The 18,856-nt window shown below is 49.3% G+C and overlaps 1 protein-coding gene across 2 annotated transcripts in view; it reads right to left on the bottom strand.

The window, feature by feature from the left end:
- Positions 1-509: 509 nt before the first annotated feature.
- The window catches only part of KCNJ1 (potassium inwardly rectifying channel subfamily J member 1), a 30,255-nt gene continuing 11,908 nt past the window's right edge, over positions 510-18,856 (bottom strand). The window contains exons 2-4 of one of the 2 annotated variants that reach the window (XM_012772288.3): positions 15,603-15,689; positions 12,637-12,805; positions 510-2,734 (exon numbers count right to left, since the gene is read on the bottom strand). In XM_012772288.3, the coding sequence (XP_012627742.1) occupies positions 1,595-2,713 (1,119 nt within the window). In that variant the 5' untranslated portion in view covers positions 2,714-2,734; positions 12,637-12,805; positions 15,603-15,689 and the 3' untranslated portion in view covers positions 510-1,594. Of the gene's footprint in view, positions 2,735-5,238; positions 10,382-12,636; positions 12,806-15,602; positions 15,690-18,856 lie in introns of those variants that run through there. The other variant, XM_012772287.3, reaches the window with a different exon arrangement.

The following is an 18,856-nucleotide window of genomic DNA, read 5'->3' as shown; positions in this document are numbered from 1 at the left end:
CAGCTGAGAGTTCTAGCTACCTCAAGATTGTGATACCCAATTTCTTTTAGCTTTGTCAGCAAGCTGAACTGTGGTGCCAAAGCACACAAGGCACGGAGCAAGTTCCATGTGGGCCAGTGCTCACTGCTATGGCCACTGACAAGGAGTGCAACCCTTAGCCCGTCAGACCTCCCCCTGGTCTTGGTCAGAAGGACCAGAGTATGCCCATGGGTCTGTACAAACTCAACCCTAAGCCTGGAAAGACAAAGCCATCCCGACGGACAGCTGCCGGCAGCGGGCCCTCGATGTGCCAGGACTCACGCCGGAGAGATTGGATGGAGCGGTACAGGAAGGGATGTGTCTGCAGCCAACGGCATCTCCTCCTGGGGAGCCAGACAGCCAACGTGTCCTGTGTGCCACCTCCCCACCTGTCCCACCCTTCCAGGAGAAAGTTCACCCTCAGCAAGAGGATTTTCACTAGCTGGCCTGTCTCAATTAGTGCGCAATGATTGACACTTCTGAGTAATGTGTGCACAGCTTCAGAAATTTAATATATTAATTAACACACTGAAAACGTTTTGATTTCTAAGCAGCTTTAAGTACGATTTTTTCTAAGATACATTCATAATAATGCAGGTGGGGAACTGAACAAGACATTCACAGTAAAACCTTCCCCTAAAGGCCAATCGCTCCCTTTTAGGAAGATGAGGTGTTCACTGTCAGTGAAAGAAAAGCTCAGCAATGTCCTGCCTGTGGGCCACACCCATTTCTTTCTCCTTCTCACTTTTCCTTTAGACCTAGCGTTTCAGTATAAACCCTAGGCAGGGAAACACAACAAATTTTTTCTTCTCAGAAACATTAGCAGTATGTCTCTTTCTAAACTGATTCTGCACCTTCAAATTCCTCATTGCCCTCTTGGAAAAGCAGGAAATAACCTTTTAACAGATTTATAGCCCCTTAACCCATTCAGTACAGATGAAAAGAAATATCACCACCACTTTCAACTCGAGCACTCTGTCTGGCAGAAGGTGTTCATCAAGATTCTAGAGTGTGGATTTAGTCTCTACCTGTTCTACATGAGGTTAGAGACTCAAACTGTTCTTTGTGTAACAGTCTTTTCTTATTGTCATTGATAGGTTAGTTCATCTCCCCTAACTCAGGAGACACATTTTTCATTGATAAAAGTCAGAATTAAAATAAAAGTGGAATCTTTCTTATCAATAGAATCAAAATGATAATATCATTATTCCTTGATCCTATCTGAGGCTCATAACTTCTCTAAGGAGACTTTTAAAAATATCTTGTTTGGCTTGTCCATGAGACTTTTCATGATTTTGTCTGTTCCTACAAACATTGAGTGATCTCAAATAATCGTACTTGGGATTCCAAGTGAGCTTCTTTGGCTTCCATTCTACAAATGCATTGCGTGTCCCCATACAGGAGCCCTGTGGAGCTATGTGTCCTGTAGGGTCATGGCAACGGGGCTCAGAGGTCTTGGTGCTGGCAGACTTTGAAAGGTCTCACTCTACTTTCATACCTCCAAACTGTCAGTTGTTTCATAATGCCTCTAGTCACGCCTCAGAGACTTTGCTTTACTTGGGCTGAAAAGCCACTGTTACATTTTGGTGTCATCTGTTTCGTTCATTTCTGACAAGATGAAGTTGGGGTTGTCATAGCCTCTCTTCATCCGGGCTCTGGCATCTTTCTCATTATAAAGGCACATGGCACAGTGTGGGGTCTCCACCTCCACTGTCTTGCTGAAGTTGTGGAAATCCACTCGGTATTTCCCTTCCTTGGTCTTGGATACTATGGGAGCAAAGCGGTAGCCCCAAAGCACCTCCTCTGGGACATAGGATGTCCGGACTTGGCAGGTAGCACTGGTGGATTCCACTGTGCCGTCTAAAAACACCACTAATTCAAAGTCCTGCTGGAGAAGGTTTTCTGCTGCCATGTGGAAGAAGGGGCTGTGGTGATCAATGACATGGTAAATTGTCAGTGGAGAGATGAAGAATAAATTTTCATTCCCAGCATCAACCACAAAGTTGATATTGATCTGATCCAAAATAATGGTCTCTCCTTCGGGAGTGACTGTGGTCTTCAGAAGCTTCCCATATATGTGACTGCCAATAAGAAGGCTCTTCCTTAGATTGGCCACTCGGATCAGGAGACAAAGCTTCCCGGCTCGCTTGCTGATCACTGCGTTCTTGCTGAACGTGATGGTCTTGGCACGTTTTTTGGGCCTGGAGATCTTGGCTAAGATGGCACCACACATGAAAGAATTGATGATGACGCCAAGGATAGACTGGAAGATAAGCAGAAAAATGGCGGTGGCACACTGTTCTGTCACACACCTGAATCCATATCCGATGGTCACCTGAGTTTCCAGAGAAAACAGAAAAGCTGAGGTCAAGCCATTGATGTTATCCACACACGGCGTGTGATTGGCGGAAGGATGGAACTCGGGGAGGTCTTTGTGAATGTAGGCTACCACGTACCACAGGAGACCGAAGAGAAACCAACTCCCCAAGAAAGCTGTGATAAAGATGGTCATTTTGTACCTCCATTTGAGGTCAAGCACAGTCGTCCAGATGTCCACAAAGAATATAAATCTTGACTGTGCCTCCACATTGCCGAACTCTATGTTGCACCTTCCATCTTTGGAGACTAGCCTGGCTCTTTGCCGGGAATGCCCCCCAAATCGAGTGACAAACCATTTCCGAAGATGTTTGAACATCCTTTCTGTCAAAACCCTGATCTGAAAACACATCAAAGAAAATCGAAAAAAGATTATGTTTATAGCAGTAATGAGTTAGGTGACTCACATAAAGACCTAACTACATGTAAAAAGATCATTCAAAACTATCTGGCTTACTGAGCATTTGGGCAGGCTGACAAGTTTATTTTGGACACCACGATACTATTTCCAGTAGAAACTTTCCATGGAAGACCATATTACTCAAATATAAAAAGGCAAAATCATTACAGAGAGACAGAAATGGAAGAAAACTAAGAGATCATATATTCAGGGGTTTCCTGACCTCAATTAATCACATACAACCTTAAAAATGTCCATGATAATAATTAATTATGACCTGTACTTTTATTTGGTAATATTCTTTAAATTGCCTTCCCTTTTTTCTTTAATAAATTTAGCCTTATGCTAAGCAATCATTTCTGTGATGTCAGAAGCTTGAAGCATTATGTTTTTTGAGGTATATAAAAATAAATAACTGGCCGGGCGCGGTGGCTCACGCCTGTAATCCTAGCACTCTGGGAGGCCGAGGGGGGCGGATTGCTCAAGGTCAGGAGTTCGAAACCAGCCTGAGCAAGAGCGAGACCCCGTCTCTACTATAAATAGAAAGAAATTAATTGGCCAACTAATATATATATAGAAAAAACTAGCCGGGCATGGTGGCGCATGCCTGTAGTCCCAGCTACTCGGGAGGCTGAGGCAGTAGGATCACTTGAACCCAGGAGTTTGAGGTTGCTGTGAGCTAGGCTGATGCCATGGCACTCACTCTAGCCTGGGCAAAGTGAGACACTGTCTCAAAAATAAAATAAAATAAAATAAATAACTGAAAACCAATCATTGATATACTACCTAAATCATCTTGTCTGCTGCTGTTGGTACTCATATAGCTAGAGAAAGCCTAATATGATTCAATGCTCTCATTTACCAAATGAGGGAACTGAGACTCAGAAAATTTAAATGACTTGTCCAAAGTCCTGTGCCTAACCAGTGGCAGGATGACAACTAGAACATAAGGCTCCTGTCTCCAGTCTAGAGGAACTTCTACCACACTGTGTCTCATTACCAAATTTTATATTCTAAAGTTAAATTTTCCTAAAATATTTTATGATAGGCATTGGTCAAATTTATTTATGTTTTTAATGCTCAGAACTATTTGGATAGAGCTCAGATCCTGCCAGATGATCTCAGAAGCTTTCTCAGTGGATCTACAAGCCTGTTCGTGTTCTCTCTCTACGGTTGGCCAAGAGTCCTAAAAGGAATAGTATGAGGGTCTCCATCAACGTCTCACACTTCCTTCCCTGCTCAAAGCCGAAGGCCTGGGGAGCACTGACTTAAGCAGTCCTCCATAAAGGTAGAACTATATTTTATTCACTCCTATATCACAGCTGCTAGCACAGTCTATGGGCGCTTACCACTTATTCAATCAACATCAATGAAATAATTGAGTGAATGATTTAAGCTCTTCAAAATCCTGTCTGCTCAATGGTTCCTTATAGATGACACTATTGTGACTTCCATTTTACAGCAAAATAGAAAAGGGACTTTTCCCTAAACAGCCAACAATGGTGGCACGAAGGGGTCACAAACACCAGACCACCTCGTCCCCTATGCCCAAGAAAATCAAGGTGTGCCCGCCTACGGTTAGCAATGTCTTTGTGGTATTTTTCATTAAATGCAAATATGTTTTTAAAATAGATTTCAAAATCCCCCTTCAACAATATGTTTATTCATGAAAATCAGGAAGCGAAACCAACTTAGTGATAAACTTTAAACAAAAGAGATCTTCTACAGCATCTTGTTCATGGCCTTAACCTGGGTGAAAACAAGCAAAGCCAACACCGAGTGGAAGTGGTAAAGTGAGAACCACAGCTGTGCTGATTTGAGATGGTGAGGACAGGTTCTACAGATACAAAAAAAGAAAGTACTACCAAGAGAACAAACAGCAGCACACACACGCAGGGGGCCCTGCCCTCAACCCACCCAACCCTCGTTGACCTCAAGTCCCCAAGGAGGATGAGGGGATGGTCCCACGCGAGGCACACTGAGGGGGAAGTGATTTTCCTCCCTCCACTTTGCTCCCCTTTTCTTGCACACACACCCTCTACCCTGGCCAACACCCGTGGGACTGACCCTGTCTCGGGTGCATGGAAGCTCATACTGTTTACAGAGCTCTACAGAGAGTGAATATCACCTCAAATAAGAAATTCTAAAACCAACATCCATCAATTGAATCCACATTCTCTTTGACATACACTATAATTCCAGAGCTGGTTCCTAACACACAACATCTGAGTTATTTTTCCCCACCACCCTTCTTCTCTAGCGTCCCTTGAATTCCTGTCCCTTTTGAAGGTAAAGAATATTTCTGCAGGGTGGAAGGTACCCCTGATTTAGCTCTTGGATACGTTTGGGTTTCCATGACCCCATTAAGGAAACAATCTGCCTGGCCTAACACAGAGGGAAGCAAAAGCAACCGGCTTATGACGCTTTTCCCAGTCTGGACTCACCAGCATCCTGGACACGCTCTGACCAGAAGTGCCCATGGCTGGAAAAAGTAAGGAGGTGGTGCTGGGAGTTGGCTGCTGTGTGCAGGTTGATTTCTTTTAGACTCAGCCTCATTTATTTCAGTCATCAGTCAATGGACTGATGATAATTTGTATTAGCTTGAAAATACTTAATTTGATGGTGGAGCCGTGTGGTTTAAACCAAAGCTATTGGTTGTTCTTAGACCAAGCCCCAAGCTGGGCATTTTTTTTTCCATCCTCACATGGCTTGAATACCGTCATGCTAAGACATGACAAACCACCAGCTAAGGTCCCTGGGCAGCAGGCGTGGACTGGGTGCCGGCATTCCTCTCCCCTCCTTTGCCACGCCCCATTGCTCTCTTGCTGTTTCTCCTAAAAGTCATGCCCAATAACTTCTGGCCAGAAACAATGAGTTATCATCCACCTCCTGGCCTGCTCTCTGAGACGCTGAGTTTTCCAAGTGTTCAAAAGGCACCGGTGGATACACAGGCATGGACAAGTACATATTTGCAAGATGAAAGTAACACCACACCAGGAAGAAACAAGATACCATGTTAATCTCTCTATACAACAGTCACTGTTATGTAAGCAACTGAGATTTAAAAGAAGCCTTTATTGTTGGATTTATTCTGGAGAGGCTAGCATTTACTGAAGGTGCTTTTTACATGTACCAGGTTAGCCAATGCTGTTGATTTATTTGTTCAGAGTGAGAAGAATTATTCTTAGAGAATGCAAGGACACAAGATAAATTCATCCACTAACCAAACCCATCATTCACACAGCAGACCTATTATTGCACAGATCCTACTTTGCAGACAATGGCATTTAAACTAACCACAAACAAAGGCAATGTGTATTTTATGAACTATTAGGTGATTAGAGACTGTCCCCCGTGTCTGAGTTATGTAACATGCTAGATTTTAGGTTCCTTTCTACTGAAATCAGTAAATCTTAATGGCAAGCAAAGGGCTACACCTTAGCTAATGTTTACCAGGTATTCTTAGTGGCCTGGCAAAGCCAGTAATGCATTGCATTACTGTCCCTTTTGCTTTAGTGCTCCAGCAGCATTCTTGTTCTGTAAACCCATTCTCGGAAAATAGATCTTTGTACATTTCCCAGGCATTGATTTCCTGCTTATGCTGTGGGATTTCAAAGGCAAGTAGAACCCCTCTGTTCTCAAGGGCACAGTCTAACGGGGCAGTGGGCTAAGGCATCTGCAATCGCAAGGTAAGCTGTGGTCCGTAGAGTGCCAAAAGGGATAAATTTTAAAAAGATCCTTATTAGTGGGGATCCACCCTCTGCAAACACACTTCAACTGACAGAAAACTCACTGCATTTATGTATAAATTAACTTACTAGCCTATCATTAATCAGTAACGGCGTGCCGATAGCATTACCCTTGCCGGAGGTTGTGCAGAACATGAGAGAAGCAATCGCTGGCCAAACAGACACAGCCCCGCCACTGTGCAGCCCCCAGCGAGGGGAGTGCAAACAAGGCAATAAACGGTCAAGTGCAGAGGGATGTGTGCCATGGGAGCACTCAGGGGAGCACCTATTTTGAGGGCCCAAGGCCTGAAAATGAGTTAGAGTCACACATAGTAGGAACTCTATAAGTATCTGTTGAATGATGATAAATTAATCAATGCATATACGAAAGCAATGAGTTTGCTGTCACTTATGTTGCTTAGTAGCCGGTGGCTCTCGCTCTAACAGGGATACTGTAGAGGAGCCGCCCCTGTCTGCAGTCGCGGCAACAAGGGTCAAATCGCTCAGTGCCCGGCACCCCTGGAGATAGTTTTGTCGTAGACCGGAAGGAGAAACTGCTATAAACAACGTCATCTAGCTATGCTTCAGAGACAGCTCGTTATAATTCTAGACAAGTCCGAAGTCTGTTCCGCTTCACAGCTCTTCAACTTCCTGAAAATGGACATATTTTCCTCCTGGATCTCCTCTTCTCCATGAAAATGCATGCTCATTTGTATGCAACGCCCACCTCACCCAAAAGGTTGTGCTTGTGCCAATATGTGAGGAGCCCAAGTATGGGGGCTGTGCTTTTGCAGGTACTTCACAGGTCTCTCAAGAACCTGAGCAGGGTCATCTTGAATCGGGATTTCTTACAGCCCTTGGCACATGCCTGCTTCCCACCCGCGGTGCCCGGAGCACAAAAAGCCGCTCTGTAAGAGGGAGGGCGACAGGCGGGGCCGTCACCGCCACTCTCCGACAGCTTCTCCACAGAGACGGATGACGCATGACGGTCTGCCTTTTAGCTAGCCCTCTCACGGCTTACACACAACCTTTGTTAACTTCAGGACATTTCTGAGAGTCAAGAATTCATGTATCGCTTTCAACCTTTTGGCTAAGATCGAGTGTAAGAATTCATGTGAGAGGTAGGAACTATGAGCAGAAATCAGATTATTTTTCCCAGTTCTTTGCAACTGTGGTAGGGAAGAAATTAAGGATTGTATGAAAATGTACTGCTTTGTTTCAGATCAGTTGTCAACTGAATCAACAGACATTTCTTGAGGACCTTCCTTAGTGATGCTTTGAATGGGATTATGAAGCACAGCCTCTGCCTTCGTAATCAATATATTTGGACAAACACTCTGTTTATTGAGCACCTATTATGTGCCAGGTGATATATTAGGAAACAAACAAGGTAACAGACCCTGTTCTCAAGTTGTTCACAGGTAAATAATTCAAAAATTGTCAGGCAGCAGGTTTGCTGCCCTGAAAGGATTGAGGAGAGAGTGTTAAGGCAGCCACCAAAGAGGAGACCCAACAGGCTGGGTGTCAGGCGTAGGCTCTTCAGCACACCTTTGCTAAGGAGCTAAATCAAACGCATCTAACTGCTGCGGCAGAGGGATTCCTGCTGTCTATGAAAATCCTCAAAGCTATTAGAAAAGAGCCACCTAGCAAGATTTGCAAAAGTTCAGAGCCTGGAGAAGCATCAAGTCGCCTAGCTCCCTGGATTACTCCCATCAATCCAGAACCTCTAGTGGACAGAAGGTGGTGTTTCCCTTTTGATTGGTAAAGCCAGGGAGGTTATCTCAATCTTTAGTGCTACCAGGCAGCTCATGTGGGGTCCACATGGGCTCTTTTTAGACAGAACTTGGCAAAGGTGGCAGAAACCATCTTTCCTGGCCGCATGGGCATCTGAGCCCAGGACTCTTCCAGGCTAGACTTAGGAATGCGCTTCAGGCATATCCTGCCTCTCCTTGGGGCGAGCATACTCCCAAGTCTTCTCTGCTGTGAAGCCAGGAGTGTGCGTGTGTCTGGGGCAAATCAGCACAGGCCTTCCCGGGTTCCTCGCCCTTTCCAGAGATGAGAGCGTGGGAGCAAGCACCGGGAATCACAGGTCTGATGATGCTGGTGCTCTCAGGGGACACTGTGTTCCGTAGGCATCTCTGGGGCCAGTTGGTCAGAGTAGCATTTTCTGAATAACCTGGTGTTATTTCTCCAATATCTTTCCTCCATTGGGGTGTTAAGCATGGGGGATCAAGAAAAGACAGGAGATGTGGGCCACGAATGTTCCCAGAACAGGTAACAGCCAGAGGCAGTGTGGCAGAGTGGAAGGGGCTCTAGCTTGGGATTTGAACCCCAGCTCTGCCACTCAACACTTAGGTGACCTGAGCAAACTACTTAGCCTTTCTCAGCCACAGTTTCCTCACCTGTCAAATGGATAATAATATACTGCAATAATATACTTTCAAAGGTTGTTATATGATTTAAATGCATGACCATATTTAAAGTTCCTAAAATATAGCAATTATGCAATAAATAGCAGCAATTGTTATTGGTTCACAAATTTAAACTAGTGCAGCAGTTTAACCAGGCAGAGTCAGGTGGGCTGCACTGGAGACTATAGCCAAGGGAGCCCACAGCCGAGGCTTCCAGGAGAGGGTGACAGGTTCTGACAGCACAGCTTGTCTGTGAACAGCGCTGGCTGCAGAGCCCATCCTCCATCGTGGAACAGAAGACCTGGGAAATGTAAACAAATGTTAGGAAGCTTTGTCTATAATCAGGACAGATGCTTTGTCTTGGAGAGATGGGAACAGGACAGAGGGAGAGAACTGTCCTTGGCAAGGCTGAACAGAGGCATGGTACCCAGGCATGACCCCCCTTCTTTTACCATCGACAGTAGCAAGGATTGGAGCTAGAAGAAAGCAGCCCTTGGCACCTGGGAGCTGGCTGGTACTATTAGCAAAGTCTTGGTGTTACTGGGGGCTGCCTGGTACTTGCAACTAGGTCTTGCTGTTCTGTTGAGCACAAACAATGTCACAGAACGCCAACATCAGACAAGACCACTCTGATCAGGATGGGTCAGAATGAAAACAAGGCCACTCTGCAATCATGTCTGAACACCAACAACATGAGCACTGTCCAGACCACAAATGGCCAAATACCCCATCCCGGGCACCCCAGTGACTGCTGCTTCTCTCCCCGTCCGTCACAGCCTCGCTCCAGTCTTCTCTCCTAGATAATAAGGTTTATCAACATAGTCAATCATAGAATTACCCACATTTCCTGACACACCTAATCCAGAGCAAAGTTTTGCTTCCTTAAACCTTCCCCACATCACCTGGAGCACAAGTCTTTCTAGCACCCTCTCGGTGAGACCCCACGGCTGCTCCTGGTGCTTGTTCTCCCCAGCTGCGAAAAGCCCAGCTTGCTCACACACAGATGTGCTCCTCATGCTTTTTGGCTGCAGGGCACTGATGCCACGAAAGGCCATAAAAGCTTACGGAATAAGAGGTGTAACTAAGAGGTAATAAAAGCCTTTTTACAAGCCACTTGGTAAAAACCAATTCCATTCTCTGGCTTCCAGAAGTCACACATGCATGTGTACACTTTGTACATATGTTTGCCTTTGAATGAGGAATGAAGAATCAAGGAAATAACCAAATTTAAAAAAAACTACAAAAAGCTAGTAAAGGGAGTTAAAATCTTCAAGTTCAGGTTTTAAATTCTATCTAGCTAACTTGTTTCCTAGGGCCTAAGAAAATTATACTCTCCCCACAAAAGCCTGTGCCTCTCGGTGGCACCTCAGCTGGGTCTCAGTGGGAAGTGCTGGGAGCATGATGTCCCAGCCACCACGGCCAGCCGGGGCCAGGGGAGCCACACCCAGGCCGGGTGCACAAGGTCTGACCAGTCTTTGGGGGCAGCGAGCGTTTGCTGTGGAATCAGAAACCCACCCACATCTGGAAGCTCAACACTTACTCCTTTCCCCAATATTTCAATGTTGTTTCCTAGTGTTCTTCGTAATTGTTTCTTGAGGCACTTTGGAGATGCCAGCATGTCTCAGCTATGCAAAGAAGGGCCAAAAGGGGGCACTTTGCCTCTGCCTTGTTCAGAGTTTGCGAAAGCAGCACATCCCTGGGGGCTGTGAGGGATGGTGACAAGGGCGTGACAGAGCCTGGGAACAAGAGCACTCACAACCACACAGGTGGAGCTGCTTGGCTCCTCTTCCAGAGGTTTTTCTAGGAATTATTCCCTTCTAAACTTCAAAGAGCACTGCACTTTACCTAGGGAAAGCTTTGCTTAATGGGGTGTAAGTGGGTCGAGTCAAGTCAACAGGGTAAACCAAGGTTAAAAAGGAGGTGAAAGCAGAAAAGGAATGAAGAGAAAGCCCAGGACTGAGAAGTCTCCGGAGTGTGGAATGGCGGTTAAGGTGCCCTGCCGGTTCCAGGGGACTCGCGGCTGCACACAGTGTGGAGCATGTGAGAACGTTCCCTCTGGAGTAGTGACACCCTGGGCCCCCAAGGCCTACAGCAGGCCCAGGCGGATGCAAAATCTCTCACACAGGCTCTCATATTTACGTTCACAGTAACTCTAGCAGCAGGGAACTGAAGCTCAGAGAAGTGAAGCAACTTGCCCAAGGTCACAAAGCAGAAAGCCAAAAAAGCAAAGATATGAAGAATCTAATCTGTCAGACTTGAGAAATCTTTGCTTTTAAGCCCTAAGGCAAACTCAAAATAGCTGCTAAACAATGTAGATGGAAAGCACACATGTATTCAGCACCTGCTCACTGTGCCGGGAGTGGTGGCTTTCCACACATTTCTGTGCTCCGTGTAAGCAGTCACACCAGAGGGAGAGCTAGCAAGAGTCTAAACCTTGTTAGACAGTGAGCCTAAAAGGATAGGGAGGGGACAGGTTTCCAGGGACAGGGAAGAGCATGCGCAAAAGCCCTGAAGAGGAGGAGAGGAGTCTGTTGGGGGTTCGTGGAAGGCGGACCCGAGGGTGGTGTGGAGGAGAAGGCCACGGGCCCTGATGTTGGGAGCAGGGAGTTGCCGTGCAAGGGAGGTTCGGAAGTGGTCGTGATGTCCACAGAATTAAGAGGCGACTGTGGCAGCAGCTGAAGCCGCCGTGCTTCCTCTGGAAGCATCTACAGATTGTCCCGGCTTAGCAGGTTGTGAGCAATGGCCTGAAGTTGTGGCAGTGAAGTCTTCCATCTGGAGACACCTGCTGACCTCTGGGGTGGGGGAAGCACATGTCGCGTCTCCACAGCCAGAAGGTTGGTGTGGTGGCCGTGGTTCACGTGGACAGAGGGGTGCTGGCCCCACCCTGGTGGACAAGGGACCTGCCAGTGGAGGCGAGCCGGCCCGGCGCATGCGCTGTCTAGCAGGGGCAAAGCACCTGGCCTTGGAGTCAGTGCCAAGGTCATACTCGGGCAGCCAGCTGGGACACCAAAGCAAGCAGACGCACGTTGGAGGACCCTGCCTCCTGCCAGCCATGGATGCGTGGGCAAATCCTTAACCTCTCTAACCTCTCTGGGCCTCCCCCAAGCACTGTCTTCTCTGCAGGGGACACCTGGCACTCTGCTTTCCCCGCCCCACCCACCACCCAGCTGACTTCTTGGCCTCAACTTAAATGTCATTCCTCAGAAAAAATATTAAATGTCAGTTTTTCAAAGAAAGAAGAGTTTCCTGACTACTTCCTCCCCATTTAAATCAGATTTCCTCTTTACCATATTTAATTGTGCTCTTTACTTTTTATTACTGGCATGAACAGTAAATTCCACTTACACATTCCCTTTTGTGCTGGCCTGAAGGCCATGACCCCACTGTCTTCTTCTCGCCCATGTCCCCTGTGCAGGCCCAGGCTAACAGCAGGCTCAATAAATAGTTGTCAAGGAAACAGCCAGATACAGGAAGGTGTGAACAACTCAAAGTGCCCATTTTCAAAGGGGCTGTGGAGAGGTGACACCAGCCTGACACCCCCTCCTGGTGGGGCTCCACCTTCAAGCAGCCTGGAGGAGGCAGACGCCAGGGTCACACAGGGCTTGCCCTGGGGGCTCCTCCTGAGCTAGCCTGACCCGCTCTCCTGCAGCCCCTGGCATGCAAGGGCTGGCTTAGAAGACAAGGTGAAAATCGAGCCACTCACCTCTGCCTGAAGAGGTGCCCGAGCGATTCTCAAAGCCTCGTGTAAGACTGAACCTTGTAGCCGTCAACAGCAGCTGCTGGCTTTGGAATTCCAGCAGCTGGGCTCGGAATTTGTCACGTTGTCTTTGTTAGGACCCAGGACAGGGATGAAGGCACGGGAGAAAAGGTACCTAGGAAAACACAGCAAACATGATCGCTGTTTGCAGAGACAGGGCAGGCCCCTGCAGAACCCTGGGTGAAGTTCCAACCAGTTTGGAGCAGGAACAGATAGAACCCTCCACATAGGGAAGGCTGGAGGGGTCAGTTTGGCTTCTGGCAGACTTGACTTTGACCGAAGTTCTTGGGCCTCTACCGTGCACTCAGTCAAGACCTTCCAGATGATCCAAACTAGGAAATTCCAGGTTCCAATGAATTTAGGATTAAAAATTAAGTTACACAACAAACCAAAGTCTCATGGTCTTTTTATTCTCATTACTATTAAAGAGAATGTCATTATGTTGAAAATATCATACATGTCTAGATATATAATCTCATATTGAAACCAATTTCTGTTCTCAAAAGATGTGTGTGGCCGGGCGCGGTGGCTCACGCCTGTAATCCTAGCTCTCTGGGAGGCCGAGGCGGGCGGATTGCTCAAGGTCAGGAGTTCAAAACCAGCCTGAGCAAGAGCGAGACCCCGTCTCTACTATAAATAGAAAGAAATTAATTGGCCAACTGATATGTATATAAAAAAAAAAAATTAGCCGGGCATGGTGGCGCATGCCTGTAGTCCCAGCTACTCGGGAGGCTGAGGCAGGAGGATCGCTCGAGCCCAGGAGTGTGAGGTTGCTGTGAGCTAGGCTGACGCCACGGCACTCACTCTAGCCTGGACAACAAAGCGAGACTCTGTCTCAAAAAAAAATAAAATAAAATAAAATAAAATAAAAAAAAAAAGATGTGTGTGAAGAGAAATTGTGTATTGTGGGTCATGCCACCTATGCATTAGGACATTGATATTTAAAGGAATCCTATGGTGGATTGTTTTATAAAGTGAAGAATAATTTTTGCAAATCAAATGATCATCCTCCCATTTGTTTGTCTTGCAAAAGTGTGTGAGCTGAGGGAATGGTTGTTCTGAAAACTGGACACATCTCTAATGAACTCTTCTTAAATCTCGCAGATTGGGCCACCCGCCTCAAATAGCAATGGAGTTTAATGCAGGGATTTCTGTGTTTATAGAGTTGTGTGTATTGTGTGTGCAGAGATCTTGGTATCAGTGTGACCCTTGCCAGTATCTGTGGTTTGGGTTGGTATTGCATCAACTCAGCCTTCCCAGCCCAAAAAGGAATGAATTCCATGTGGATGGGAAGCCCGAGCATACTCTTGAGTGTCTGCCACAAGAAAGTGCACTCTGCTTTAAAGGAAACATAAAGAATTCCCAATATCAACAATTTATAAAACAGGACAATTCAGCTAAGGCCTTGAGTACAGGCATTGGTGAAGCTGCACCTGCAGGCAGAGCCACATCTCAGGGTCACCCGGCTCCGACAGGTGTGCAAAGTGGAAGGCACTGGCATCAGGCACCAGGGTTGGAGGTCATAGTTGGTTTCCCTGTCCCAGCCCTGTCAACTGGCTGACTGGGCAGGATTTAGGAAGTGGGTTTGCGGGTTTGAATCTGAAGTCCCTTACTAGCTCCAACACTGGGCACTACATGACCTCTCAGTGTGCCAATCTCCTCGCCTGAAATGTGGGGACATTTACGCCTATCTTACAGATGGGCAGACAGGGCTTAGACAGTATCTGGACGTAGAAGCAATCGAGCTATTTACACCTTCAGAAATGCCACCTGCAACTCTCATTGCTCTCTCAAGCTCCCGCCACACCCTGAATAAAAGGATCCCATTGTGGCCTTGTCTGTGAGGCTGCCAGTCCTGGGCTTGTCTGCACCAATGTCCAGGCTCAACAGCATCCTTCCAGAAAGGAGATGAGAGGGCGAGGCTTCAGGGTGGAGGCTTAGTGGAAAGCCAGCTTTCCTGTTGACTCCGTTGCTATGCACCAGGGAGCCTTTGGGGGTCAATGATTACCAGTTTTGGCTGGGCTCTGCCAGCCCACAGGAGCTACATTAATGGGGCGGCACGTTGTCACCCGCGCTCCCATGCCCAGGTGCTTTCTGGGAAAGCCCTGCAGCCAGAAGGGAGCAGAGCCAGCAGCCTCGGTGACCCTTGGTTCCGCACCATAGAGCCGCCCTTGGGCACAGGCTGGAGTCCCCTCTTCCAGGCTCTTCTTGCTGGCACTTGGCATACTCCCCTCCTTGCCACCAGGCAGAGCCCACCCAGGGAGCCCTCTCAGAACGGGGACATGTCCTCCTGAGGCTGACAGGCCACTCCAGCAATCGTCTCGAGCGGCTCTGGTCCAATTCCCACGTTTCTGCCCCTGAAACGAGAGGGTGAGCAGGAAGGGGACAGCCCCCAGACCCGAGAGCCCGGCCAGCGCAGGGCCAGCACGAGGCCGAGGCCGTTGCTGAGACCCCTCCCGAGAGGCCAGCGGAGCCTGTGGCGCACCTGCTGACGCACTTGCTCTCATTCCTTCCTCGTTTCTTCTTACCCAGTGGTTGTATAACAACCTGGAAAGGTGAAATTAAATTCTGCTCATTTCCTCTTGCTTGTCCTTCTATCATAATCAAATCAGGTTGAAGGAAGCTTTCCAGTCTCAGGGACATTACTTACCCTCTTCAAGCTGCAGTTTTTCATGATAAACTGGTGACTATAATAAACTATATTTGGTATGGGGATTAAATAAAAAGTACGCATGTCCACATGTTTATGGCAGCACGGTTCATCATAAGCCAAAAAAAAAGGAAAAATAAAACCCATGCACCTACCAACTGATGAATCAATAAATAAAATGTGCCATCTTTGTGCAGTGGAATATTATTGAGCTCTAAGAAGGAGTGAACTACTACAGCACAGCTGCACCTCGAACACTTACGTGAGCGGAAGAGGCAGGCACCGTGGTTGGGAGGTGTTTAGAGTAGGCGGATCTAGACAGGAGACTCGGGCTGCTGGTCGCCAGGGGCTGGAGGAAGAGGCAGATGGGGAATGAGTGCCAGTGGTACCAGGTTCTTTGGGGGTGATGAAATGTTCTAATATTAATTGCAGGGATGGTGGTGCAACTCTGTGGAAAAGCACTGACTGTGCATTTCCAATGGGTGGATCACATGGGAATTACATCTCAATAAAGCTGGGATAGAAAAATACACATAAAAAGCACTTGTCACTGAAAGGGGACTCAACAAACTCCCCCACTCCATCCTCATACCACTGGCCCACTCCTTCAGGCCCTCCTTGGGACCTTGCTGAACCTGGTGCCTCCCTCCCCTAGCAGTGGCTCCCAGGTCCCGGAAGCACCGCCCTCTAGGTTACTTTGTCACAAGAGCTTGGTGCACACAAAGCCTTACTGGTGTACCAAAACCTCACTCCTAAACGGCAGCTCTGCTTGCTGGGGGGGGGGGGTCCTCTGGCAGCAGAGGCAGAGCCATGGGCCCCTCCCCTGTCCAGGGGCTCCAGGCTGGGGGAGCCCTGGGGTGGTTGGGACCCAGGGCGCAGCCCTCACCCTACCCAGTGCTGGAGGGCAGGTCTGCAGCTCCTGCCATCAGCAGGCCAGGATGCCTGCAGGTGGGACTCAGGTGGGACTCAGGGGATCCACAAGGCCTTCCCCAGCTGCGCCCTGGTGGCACCACGCTTGCAAGAGGCCCATTCTCCCAGCCCTCCTGGGAGCTCGGTTTCATTCTCTCACTCTTTCTCCTTCCTTCGGTACATCTTTTATTTCTATCAACATGTTTTCTAGCGTCTTGTTCCTTGCCCATAGCTCCTGTCGTGCCCTAAAGTCAGTGGCATCAACACTCCAATTCCCACTCAAGCCAGCCCCTCTGGCCGCAGGACCGCACTCCCCGTCCCCCAGGGAGAGAGAAGGGTGGAGACACGACTGGGTTTGGGAACCTACTGCTTTCTTGGGTGACAGCTGGGCAGGGGGCTGTGTGGAGTTCATATTCAGGGACTCTCAAGAGAATGACAGAAAACCACCCGCCGTGTGTCCAGAGGTCGGCCCCTTTCTCAAAGGCAGGGCTGGGTGTTCCTTGGCGCTTCCCGAACAAGGGCCACTATCAAGAGCAAGAAAGAATGTGCCAGGCCCCCACCTCTCTATGTGCAGTTTTCTACCTTAAAAAAAAATCTTCATCTAAATCAATACAAATTATAATGGCCTGTTTGGTGACTCACTTTCAGGGCCAAATTTCGATCTTATTAAGTATCACAAATAATGATGAGCCCATTGGAAGAAAGGGAAGAAACTACAGTGAAGCCCCTGTGGACTGTGAGCCCTGAGTGCCATGAGAAAGCAGGGAGCAGGGTGTAGGGAGCAGGGAGTCAGGAGCAGAGAGCAGGGAGCAGAGAGCAGGGAGCAGGGAGCAGGGAGCAAGGTGCAGGGGGCAGGGGGTAGGGAGCAGGGAGCAGGGGGCAGGGGGCAGGGGGCAGGGGACAGGGAGCAGGGTGCAGGAAGCAGGGGGCAGGGGGCAGGGAGCAGGGAGCAGGGTGCAGGGAGCAGGGGGCAGGGAGCAGGGTGCAGGGTGCAGGGAGCAGGGATCAGGGGGCAGGGAGCAGGGAGCAGAGAGCAGGAAGCAGGTTGCAGGGAGTAGGGGGCAGGGAGCAGGGAGCAGGGAGCAGGGGGCAGGGAACAGGGAGCAGGTTGCAGGGAGGAGGGAGCAGGGACCAGGGTGCAGGGAGCAGGGAGCAGGGAGCAGGGTGCAGGGAGCAGGGTGCAGGGAGTAGGGGGCAGGGTGCAGGGAGCAGGGGGCAGGTGGCAGGGTGCAGGGAGCAGGGTCAGGGGGCAGGCTCCCGCAGAGTTCCCGGCCTGGACACGTGCCGGAGTCAGGCTTGAATTCCAGCTCTGCTACTTACTGGTGCATGGAGAGCAGCTGCCTGGGGGTTTTACAGACCTAATTTCCCAATGTGATCGATTAAGCCTGGAAAACAACAATCAAAAAAGAAACTGAAGGAGCAATAAAGCCCCTGGAGATCACTGTGAGTTGCATATGAGTTTTTTTCCTCTTTCTTTCTGACCTAACTTGCCTTCCCTCTGGCCACACTGCGGTCTCCTCACTCACCTTGCTTGCTCTCCCACACTTGCAATAACTGGGTGGGGGTTCCCCAACAGCACTGAGTCCCGGCATGTCGGGTCTGGCCAAGGGTCTGCTGAGTGCACTGGGGCAGGCAGACAAGGAGGGCAGCAGGCGGAGCTCCAGGAAATGTGAAGAGACTGACCGAGGGGCCAGCAGGAACCAAAATGCTGCTCCCTGGCGCCTGGAGGGCATGAGGCCCAGGCTGTGATGGGCATTCGGGCTGAAGGCATCATTGTAAAAGGCCGGCAAGTGGGGTTGGCAAAGCAAAGATGGGGCTCTCCAGGGGCCCGACGGTAGTGAAAGGACCGGCTATAAAGTGGCATAGGCCTGGCTTGAAGGCCACCCTCCACTGGTTAACAGGGTGAGTTACTCTGCTTCTCTGCACCTGAGTGTTCTCCCCGAGTGTGGAGATGAGCACGCGCACGCCGAGCGTGGAGATGAGCACGCGCACGCCGAGCGTGGAGATGAGCACGCGCACGCCGAGCGTGGAGATGAGCACGCGCACGCCGAGAGTGGAGATGAGCACGCGCACGCCGAGCGTGGAGATGAGCACGCGCACGCCCAGAGTGGAGATGAGCACGCGCACGCCGAGCGTGGAGATGAGCACGCGCACGCCGAGCGTGGAGATGAGCACGCGCACGCCCAGAGTGGAGATGAGCACGCGCACGCCCAGAGTGGAGATGAGCACGCGCACGCCGAGCGTGGAGATGAGCATGCGCACGCCCAGAGTGGAGATGAGCACGCGCACGCCGAGCGTGGAGATGAGCACGCGCACGCCGCGTGCTGGGACGGAGGCAGCGTCAGCACAGCCGCAGGGGACCCAGCACCCGCAAAGCCCTGTCTCAGGGCCTGAGGAGCCCTGATGAAGACATGGGGACTGAAGGTAGCCCAAGACTGAGCCGGCGTTTGGGGAGCAACTTCAAAATCCAGGCCTGGATTTGAGCAGGCTAATGGCCGTCCCACCAGACCCAAGGATGACCTCCGCAGTGCCTAGTGAGCTGCGGAGAAATGCAGGGAGAGCTGTTTGTGCTGCTTGGGGATCTGCCAGGTCTTATAAAGTCATCTT

Source organism: Microcebus murinus, chromosome 4 (genome assembly GCF_040939455.1).
Source record: "Microcebus murinus isolate Inina chromosome 4, M.murinus_Inina_mat1.0, whole genome shotgun sequence".
NCBI lineage: Eukaryota > Metazoa > Chordata > Mammalia > Primates > Cheirogaleidae > Microcebus > Microcebus murinus.
This window is presented reverse-complemented; position numbering and strand designations above follow the sequence as displayed.